The sequence below is a fragment of the Tupaia chinensis genome, unplaced genomic scaffold (assembly GCF_000334495.1).
Source record: "Tupaia chinensis unplaced genomic scaffold, TupChi_1.0 Scaffold000477_1, whole genome shotgun sequence".
NCBI classification, from domain to species: Eukaryota; Metazoa; Chordata; class Mammalia; order Scandentia; family Tupaiidae; genus Tupaia; species Tupaia belangeri.
In genome coordinates, this window is record NW_006159986.1 from 4027120 (window position 1) to 4037382 (window position 10263).

The following is a 10263-nucleotide window of genomic DNA, read 5'->3' on the forward strand; positions in this document are numbered from 1 at the left end:
GCCCTATAGTGAAAAAGCCTCTCAAAAAAAAAAAAAAAAAAAAGGATCCTTACCTATAGTGCCATAAGGGCTTGTAAATACACACACACACACACACGAGTATATATTGATATTATATCTCTATATACATACACACATAGATATATGGTCTTCAAAAAAATTCATGGAAAATGCCTATTGTGCAAAGGCCATGGGGCTGGTTCCATGCCCTGGTGATTAAGCCAGATCCCATATGGACAGCCCATGGTGCACATATTGGACCAAGCAGCTTGAGACACACTGGGCACATGTGCACGCATGCCCCAACCCCAGCAGGATGAAGAGATGGAAGAGAAGAGATTATGGCATCACCACACCCATGGGGTGGTGCTTACTCCTCTCTGTGTCTCTGTCTCTGGTGAGCAAACGCACACTCTGGCAAAATTAAGAATAAGAAAAGAAGAAAAAGCCCTATATGAATTTCAAAGTTTTATATAACAAAATAAACTTGTATTTTTCAATTATTTATTAATTTTTATTATTCATTCACTTATTTTAATTTGACTAGAGAGAGAGACACAGATTGAGAGAGCGAGAGAGTGAGAAAGCAAGCCACCGGGTGGGAATGTCCAGCGTCCCACCCACCATGGCACCTGCTGGTCCCTCAAACTCGTATTTTTAAATAGTTATTTTTATTTTATTTTATTTATTTATTTTTTTTAATTAGACCATAGAGGGACAGAGAGTGAGAGGGAAAGTGAGAAAGCAAGCCGCGAGGTCCAGGACTCAAACTGTGGGTGGCCATGTGGGAGTCCAGTGCCCCTGACCACCATGCCACCTGCTGGCCCTCCAAATTCATATTTTAATTCCATTTTTCCTGAATGAAGTTCCTTCAAGTGTGTGTGTGTGTGTGTGTGTGTGTGTCACACACGCGTATGATTTGGCGTAGAGTGTTAGCACATGGCTGCTCATATTAGTGGTATCAGGAGTACCCTGGTCTCCTCGGTGCGCCCTGCTCCTCTGTGCTACCCAGCCATCCTTTCCCGTGGCTGGAAGAGGTCTTCCGGGCCAGGCTGAAACCACCCCTCCAGGAAGCCTGGCAACCACTTCTGTGCCCATGAGTACCTGTTCCACACCATCGGTGTTCAGCACACACCAGCCTCACCAGCCACCCCTTTTCCTTCCTCGTTCATTCGTTCAGTTTGTCCAGCCCTGTGGGGCCAGACCTGGCTCCATGGTGTACCCTGCCCATGCAGGATGAAGGTGCCCCAGGCCATGGCCCTGCTGGGAAGTATGTTAGCAGGGAGATGGATCAGAGTGACAAGGGCAGAAATGGCGGGGGGGGCCCTCTTCTCTGCTGACAGGTGTGGCGGAAAGGGTGCAGGGCAGTCAGTGGCAGTGCTGAGGCCAGCCTTGGGAAAGGAGCGTTGCTTATTCCAGCTGGTACAGGCAGAGAGAGAGAGAAAGCTTCGCAGACAGGTGAGGTGAGGAGGGAGGGAGAGAGGAAGAAAAACCTCCAGGCCCGAGCGCAGAGCAGCAAAGGCACTAGGGGCGGGTTATGTGGCCCAGGAGCTGCAGGTAAGTTAGGCTGAGGAGTGAGTGTGGGCCCATGGGCCCGGGGGAATGCTGTCATCCTCCAGGAAGTGTCTGAGCTTTCGCTCCCCCCTAGGGTGTTTCCTCAGGTCAACGTCACACAGCTGGGCAGTTGGGGCCACTTCAACTGCTCCTACTCCTGCTCCTTCCTCCTGGCTCCAGGGGACCCCATGTTCCCCATCATCGGCAGTCTCTTCCTGAGGGAGCTGACCAAAGAGTTTGGCACAGACCACATCTATGGGGCCGACACGTTCAATGAGTTGCAGCCCCCCTCCTCGGAGCCCTCCTACCTGGCCGCAGCCACCGCGGCCATCTATGCGGCCATGACAGCAGGTACGGTGCCCGGGGAGGTGGGGAAGGAAAGCCCCCCAGGCCCCGAAGGAGACAAGTGGCAGCGGTTCATGGGGACAAGGGAGGGCCTGGGAGTAATAACCACGCACTGAAACATGCAGCACTGGGACCAGCAGATGGCCTAGTGGTTACATTGCTGGACTCCAACGTAGTTGACTGCGATTCGAGTCCTGGACCTGGTGGCTTAAAACTCATGCCAGGTTCATGTGCATGTATGCCCCAAGATCCTGAGAGGAGAATGGAGGAGAAGGGACTGCATGGCCATCCCCCATGGGAGGTGATTTCTTGCTTTCTGTCTCTCCAGTGAGTGCACATGCCCTACAGCAAAAATCTCTCTTAAAAAAAAAAAGAAAGAAAAGAAACAGCACTTTACAGTCTGCTGAGTGCTGCACATCTCATGCCACCCTGGGCCTAGAAGTGAGCACTAGAGCCGGACAGCCTGGCACAAACCCTGGCGTGATCTCCTGCCTGGTGACTTATGACAGGTTTCCGCCCTCCCGGCGTCTCAGCTGTTCACCTGTGAAATGGGCCGTGCCATAGGTGCAGGATGCCTGGCCCAGAGTGAGGGGTCAGTAAGTGGTCTCGACCTTGTGGCTGAGGCAGATAAGGCAAGCCAGAGGTTAGGGGATGTGCCCCAAGCCTGCTGTACAAAGGTGACCCTCCCAGGGCAGGAGTAGAGGGGGCCTAAGTCAGGAAGCACCCAGTGGGGAGACCTCTGTGTTAGCCAGGACGGGAGCAGCTGGGCCCAGGCGTCCGTGGGCAGCCCTGCTCCTGGCAGATCCAGATGAGCCCAGACGAGGGCATCACTGCGTTGGGAGATTGGCAGGCCCTGCCCTAGACCTGAACCAGAGGCTGGGGCCCAGAAGCCTGTGTTTTAACAAGACCTCAGGGTGATTCTGATGCCCTGAACACTACCCTGGAGTTCCCAGCTGGGAGGAAGCGATTGGGGAAGGGCCCATGTGACGCGTCCCACTGGTTGAGGAAGTTACTGTGGAAGGCGAGTCATCACACTTCCCAGACCTCTGTTGCTTCATCTGTAGAATGGGGAGAACATTCCTTCAGCCCCCTGTCCTCTCATCACCTCTCTTCTGTCTTCTCCACCCCAACCCCAGTGGACCCTGGTGCTGTGTGGCTGCTCCAAGGCTGGATCTTCCAGCACCAGCCCGATTTCTGGGGGCCTGCCCAGGTCAAGGCTGTGCTGGAGGCTGTTCCCCGTGGCCGCCTCCTGGTCCTGGACCTGTTCGCCGAGACTCGCCCTGTGTACCTGTACACAGCCTCCTTCCTGGGCCAGCCCTTCATTTGGTGCATGCTGCATAACTTTGGGGGCAACCATGGCCTGTACGGAACCCTGGAGGCTGTGAACTGGGGCCCCAAGGCTGCCCGCCTCTTCCCCAACTCCAGCATGGTAGGCACGGGCATGGCTCCTGAGGGCATCAACCAGAACGAAGTGGTCTATGCCCTCATGGCTGAGCTGGGCTGGCGGAAGGACCCAGTGCCCGATTTGGCAGCCTGGGTGACCAGTTACGCTGACCGGAGGTATGGGGTCTCCCTTGGGGACGCAGAGGCAGCATGGAGACTCCTGCTCAGGAGCGTCTACAACTGCTCCGGCCAGATGTGCAGCGGACACAACCGCAGCCCGCTAGTCAAGCGGCCATCCCTCCAGATGAACACCACGGTCTGGTACAACCGATCGGACGTGTTCGAGGCCTGGCGGCTCCTGCTGACAGCCGCTCCCACTCTGGCCGCCAGCCCCACCTTCCGCTACGACCTCCTGGACGTCACCCGCCAGGCGGTCCAGGAGCTGGTCAGCTTGTACTATGAGGAGGCGAGGACTGCCTACCTGAACAAGGAGCTGGTGTCCCTGTTGAGGGCTGGTGGCATCCTGGTCTACGAGCTTCTGCCTGACCTGGACAACCTGCTGGCCACTGACGGCCGCTTCATGCTGGGCAGCTGGCTGGAGCAGGCACGGGCGGTGGCGGTCAGTGAGACTGAGGCCCAATTTTATGAACAGAACAGCCGCTACCAGCTGACCCTGTGGGGGCCAACAGGCAACATCCTCGACTATGCCAACAAGCAGCTGGCGGGACTGGTGGCTGACTACTACGCCCCTCGCTGGCAGCTCTTCATGGAGATGTTGGCCAACAGCCTGACCCAGGGCATCCCTTTCCAACAGCACCAGTTTGACCAGAATGCCTTTCAGCTGGAGCAGGCCTTTGTCCTCAGTGTGGAGAGGTATCCCAGCCAGCCACAAGGTGACACTGTGGAACTGGCCAAGAAGATCTTCCTCAAATACTTCCCCCGGCAGGTGTCTGGCTCTCTGCGACAGACTGACCACCTCAAGCCATGTTCTCCCTGAACTCCGGGCTGAGGCAGGTTCCTGGGGCCTGGAGCTGGGCAACTCCTGAGAGGAGGATGTGTCAAAAAACAAAACTACAGCAAGCTAAAGACCTTCACTGGCTTTATTTGCGATTATGGACTGAGACAACGCATCATCAAATAGAGTAAGTATTTTGATGAACTGAGCTGAGGAGCTGGGTTTTGTGGAGGAGGCTGAAGAAAGCAGAAACAAAGGACAGTGAGCAGACTGGTCCTCTCAAGGGTACTTTCCTTGCTGGGGGCCAGCAGATGGCTTCGCGGTTACATCACTGGACTCCCAGATGGCCCACCATGGTTTGAGTTCCAGACCTGGTGGCTTCAAAATCACGCCAGCATGTGTGTGTGCATGCCCAAAGTCCCAAGCGGAGAATAGAGGAGAAGGAATTGTGGTGTGGTCATCCCCCCAAAGGGTGATCTCTCGCTTTCTGTCTCTGTCTCTCTCATGAGCGCACATGCCCTATAGCAAAAAATCTCTCTAAAAAACAGTAAAATTCACACCTGGCGTGTGCGTGTGCATGTCCACAATCCTGAAAGGAAACTGGAGAAGGGATTGCCACATGGCCTTCCCCTCCCTCCCCTCCCCCAGTGATTTCTCACTTTCCCTCTCTCTGTCTCTCTCTCTCTCTCTCTCTCTCTCTCTCTCTCTCTCTCTGTGAGCGCACATGCCCTAAGGCAAAAACCTCTTAGAAAAGAAAAAAAGAGTTACTTTCTTTTTAAAACAGAGGTCCTCAGCCTCCAGGCCACAGACCAGTACCAATCCTTATTATTACAATGTAATAATAATAAAAATAGTGTATGGGGGCCAGCAGGTGGCGTGGTGGTTAAAGGCGCTGGATTCCCACATGCCTGACTGTGGTTCAAGTCCCGGACCTAGTGACTTGCTCTCTCGCTTTCTCTCTCTCCCCCCACCCCCGGCCCTCTCTGGTCATTTAAAAGATAATAACAAATGGAATTAGATAAATAAATCTTTAAAAAAATAAAGCGTATGAAAAATGTAATGCATGGGGGGGACAGTGGGTGACATACTGGTTAAGTTGTTGGACTCCCACATGGCCAACTGTGGTTTGAGTCCTGGACCTGGTGGTTTGCTTTCTCGCTTTCTCTCTCTCTCTTGTTCTCTCACTCTGTTCTTGAATAAATAAAGTTAAATAATAAAAGAATTTTTAAGTAATTATTTATTTAATTTTATTTACTCATTCATTTATTTTCATTTGACCAGAGAAAGACAGACATACAGAGAGAAGGAAAGTGAGAGCAAGCCACCAGGTCCGGGACTCAAACCGTGGTCAGCCATGTGGGAGTGTCCAGCGCTTTAACCACTATGCCACCTGCTGGCCCCAAATAAAAGAATTCTTAAAAAAAAAAAAAGGATATGGGGACCAACAGTGGCGTGGTGGTTAAGGTGCTGGACACTCCCACATAACCAACCACCAAGTCCTGGACCTGATGGCTTCCTTTCGCACTTTCCCTCTCTCTCGCTCTCTCCCTCTATGTCTCACTCTGATCAAATTTAAAAAGTGATAATAGGGAACCAGCAGTTAGCGTAATGGCTATGTCGCTAGACTCCCACGTAGTCGACCGTGGTTCATGTCCCGGACCCGGTGGCTTAAAACTCACGCCGGGCGCGTGTGCGTGCGTGCCCAAGATCCCGAGAGGAGAATGGAAGAGAAGGGATTGCGGCATGACCATCCCCCCTGGGGGGTGATTTCTCGCTTTCTGTCTCTAATGTCTCTCTCTGTCTGTCTGGCGAGCGCACGCGCCCTATAGTGAAAATCTCTCAAAAAAAAAAAAGTGATAATAAATGAATAAAGAAATAAATAAGTATTTTTTTAAAAAGAGGATATCCAAGCATAGCCAAAATTATTGGAGTTTTATTGCTAGGCCAGTGGCATACGGGGGTGGGTGGGGACTCATGTCTCTCAAAACTCCACAGCCCCGAGGGCAAAGAGAGGTGCTTATATAGGCAAAAATCACAATTCTGAGTTGTTATGGTAATTACAAGGGAAACTGAGGAGTGGGTGAAGAGGAAAGGGAGTGGGGTTCCCACAGAAAACAGTTACAGAAGGTGAATCAAGCAGGTTACTTATTTCTAAGGAGACTCTCCAAACCTTTGTTTAACAGTCCCCATGGCTCCCGGCAGGGGTCTGGTGATTGGTAGCTACATTGGTAAGGGACATCTAAACCAAAAGGTTTCTGGGCTAGTTAGCAAAGACAGTAAGACTAAGAATCACTCTACTCTGGGCAAAAGGGGGAAGCACGTAAAGTTCAAAGATGGAGGTACTTCTGCTTCATTCTTGCTGAGCTGCCCTCAGAAGAATAGATGTCCCTGGACCAGCCCAACAGCCTCGTGGTGAAGAAGCTGGATCCCACATGGTCAACTACAGTTCAAATCCCAGCTCGAGCACCTTGGAAAACATCCATGCCTGTGTGTATGTGTGCTCAAAATCCCGACAGAGTGAAGAAATGGAGGGGAATGGATTTTGGCATGACTGTACCCCACCGGGAGATGCTTTCTCTCCTCTACTTGTCACTCTCTGTCAAGCACATGTGCATCAAGTTCAAAAAGACTAGCTGTCCTACACATGGCGACCTGTAGTCTTTCTTGTCTCTCTTGACACACTTACTGAGCTCAAACCAGGTTCACTCACTCGTGCACTTGAAGTGGAGCTGTAGGCACGAGTGTGCTGAAGTGTGACACCGTTTTATTGCCATGCGAAAGACAAGGAGCGCAGGCAGTTGATGCAGAACCTCCCGAGATCCTGGAGTAGTTTCAAGCATGTATCATTAGGGACAAAATTAAGGGTGCTGGTTTCAGGCAGATGATCAGCTTAATGACTAGTTAAGACATGACTGTCTCAGGGCCAGCAGGTGGCGTGGGGGTTAAGGGTGCTGGACTCCCACAGGGCCAACCGTGGTTTGAGTCCCAGACCTGGCAGCTTGCTTTCTCACTTTCCCTCTTTCTTTCTCTCGCACTCTGTCCCTCTCTGGTCAAATTAAAATAAATAAAGTTAAATAAAATAATCTTTTTAAAAAAATCTTTCTTTCAAATGAAAATTTTGGGACTCTCTCTCCAATAAATAAATAAATAAAGGGGTCAGCAGTTGGCATAATGGCTATGTCACTGGACTCCCATGTAGTTGACCGCAGTTCAAGTCCCAGACCCGGTGACTTAAACTCACACTGGGTGCGTGTGTGTGCATGCCCAAGATCCTGAAAGGAGGACAAAAACCTCTCCCTCCCCCCCCAAAAAAAAAGAATTTTGGGAATCTCAAGGCCCTTGGGAAATACTGACTTATCTTACTATCACCTCAACTATCCCCTAATTCCTACAGCTAAGAAACTAATTTCTATAACAAACAGAAAGGGAAGAGAGGTTGCAAGTTCTTTGGAAAGAATTCATGTTAGTTCATGAAAATAACACAGACATGGGACCAACAGTTGGCATAATGGCTATGTCACTGGACTCCCATGTAGCTGACCATGGTTTGAGTCCCAGACCCGGTGGCTTAAACTCATGCCGGGCATGTGTGCATGCATGCCCAATATTCTTTGTTTTTCTTTTTAAATAATTATTTTATTCAACTTTATTTATTATTATTATCATTATTATTTTTCAGTTTGATCAGAGAGAGACAGAGAGAGAGAGGAAGTGAGAAAGCAAGCCACCAGGTCCGAGACTTGAACCATGGTCACCCATGTGGGAGTCCAATGCCTTTAACCACCACACCACTTGCTGGCCCCTGCATGCCCAATATTCTGAGAGGAGAAGGGAGAAGGGATTGCAGCATGGCCATCCCCCCTGGGGGGTGATTTCTTGCTTTCTGTCTCTCTCTCTCTCTCTGTCTTTCTGGCGAGCGCATGCACCCTAACAAAACCTTAAAACACACACACACACACACACACACACACACACACACACACACACAGACAGGGGCCAGCAGGTGGCATGGGGGTTAAGGGTGCTGGACTCCCACAGGGCCAACTGTGGTTTGAGTCCCGGACCTGGCAGCTTGCTTTCTCACTTTCCCTATCTTTCTTTCTCACTCTGTCCCTCTCTGGTCAAATTTAAATAAATAAAGTTAAATAAAATAATTCTTTTTAAAAAATATCTTTAAAGTGAGAATTTTGGGACTCTCTCTCCAATAAATAAATAAATGGGCCAGTAGTTGGCATAATGGCTATGTCGCTGGACTCCCATGTAGTCGACCACAGTTCAAGTCCTGGACCCGGTGACTTACACTCATGCCGGGCGCGTGTACATGCATGCCCAAGATCCCGAGAGGAGAATGGAGGAGAAGGGCAAAAACCTCTCAAAAAAAAAAAAAAAGAATTTTGGGAATCTCAAGGCCCTTGGGGAATATTGACTTAACAGAAAGGCAGGGAAGAGAGGCTGCAAGTTCTTTGCAAAGAATTCATGTTGGTTCATTAAAATAACACAGACAGGTCAGCAGGTGGTGTGGTGGTTAAGGGTGCTGGACTCCCACATGGCCAACTATGGTTCGAGGCCTAGACCTGGTGGCTTTCTTTCTCTCTTTCTCTCACTTTGTCCCTGTCTGGTCAAATTAAAATAAATACATTTAAATAAAATAATTCTTTAAAAAAAAAAAAAACAGTCCAAGTGGTAGTGGGGGGTAGGAAGAGAACACTACAGCACCCCTGACAGTGTCTTGATGCCAAGATCAGCCATGGGCATGTGAGTAACCTGTCTAACAATCAGGGAGGCCTCTGGAAGGGAACTGGTAACCTTCCCATTTGGGCCTGCCTCTCAGAGCTTCAGATTTTATCACTGCACTACCACCTGGCCCCAGCACAGACGACTTTGTGTAAGGGGTTTCTGGCTCATAGCAGGAGAGGAGTGATGGCCTCGTTGGAGATTCATTATCACTTGAAGGTTACTTTGTTTATCATGCACTAGAACAGCAATCCCCAACCTTCCTGGCAGCAAGGACTGGCGTCATGAAAGATAATCCCTCCATGGAAGCAGGGGAAGGAGTGTGGGGGGTGTCCCTGGATGACGCAAACGCACCACACCCACTGTGCACCCCATTTCCACCACCACCAGCACATCGCAGTGTATTATAAAATAAAACGATCACACAGTAATAGGGTTCATGAGAACCTAAGAAGCCGATACCTGTTTCTCCCACAGGTAGATGACTCCACCTTGGAGGAGTGCCTCCATTAGGAACTCTTACATCCCTTTCCCAAGATTAAAAGGACATTTTCTCTTGCTAAGGTGATGCCTTAAGATAAGATCCAGTTAGGGACCTTGCCTTGAGCCACGAGACCATTTGGATTTCCATTGTGTTTAGGTAGGGATGGAACATCCCCTTGGGGGTGATTGACCTGCTAACCTGCTTACCCGCTGGTTCTGCCTCTGGATGTGATGAGCTTTTGCTGGCTTTTATACTGTAAAACCCTACCCCTACCCTTTCAAGCCCACCGCTCTTTGTTCTTATGATTGCCCGTCAACCCTGAAAACAGTGTGAATTTTTTGCCTTTATAGGCACCCCTCACCTTGGAGGTTTTGAGAGACATGAGTCCCCCCCTTCATGAGCTGGCTAATCAATAAACTCCATTAAATTTGGCTGTGTCTGGATGTCCTCTTACTTCTCGCTGATTAAGCAATGAAGAGCGACTGTGAGTGCAGAGGAAGCCTCACGTGCTCACTGGCCCACCCACATCTTGCTCCTCAGCGGGGAGGAAGGCATGTGGAAAGAGCCCCATCAGGTCACAAAGTGGCATCAGTCTGCGGCCCAGGGGTTGGGGACTCTGGTCCTGAATATCCTTCAAACAGTTACCTCCAAACATGGGCTAGGCATAACTAAAGTCTGGAGTCTAAAGCTTTTTTGTGGAGACTTTTTTTGCTATAGGGCGCATGCGCTCACAAGACAGAGAGAGAGAGAGAGAGAGAGAGAGAGAGAGAGAGAGAGAGAGAGAGACAGAAAGCAAGAAATCAGCCTC

The 10263-nt window shown here is 50.3% G+C and overlaps 1 protein-coding gene across 1 annotated transcript in view; it reads left to right on the forward strand.

The window, feature by feature from the left end:
* Positions 1 to 4644, forward strand: part of NAGLU (N-acetyl-alpha-glucosaminidase) — a gene marked incomplete in the record, with an annotated part of 9058 nt that extends 4414 nt beyond the window's left edge. The window contains 2 exon segments of the mRNA XM_014590713.2: positions 1649 to 1905; positions 3036 to 4644. Of these exon segments, the coding sequence (XP_014446199.1) occupies positions 1649 to 1905; positions 3036 to 4279 (1501 nt within the window).
* Positions 4645 to 10263: the final 5619 nt, after the last annotated feature.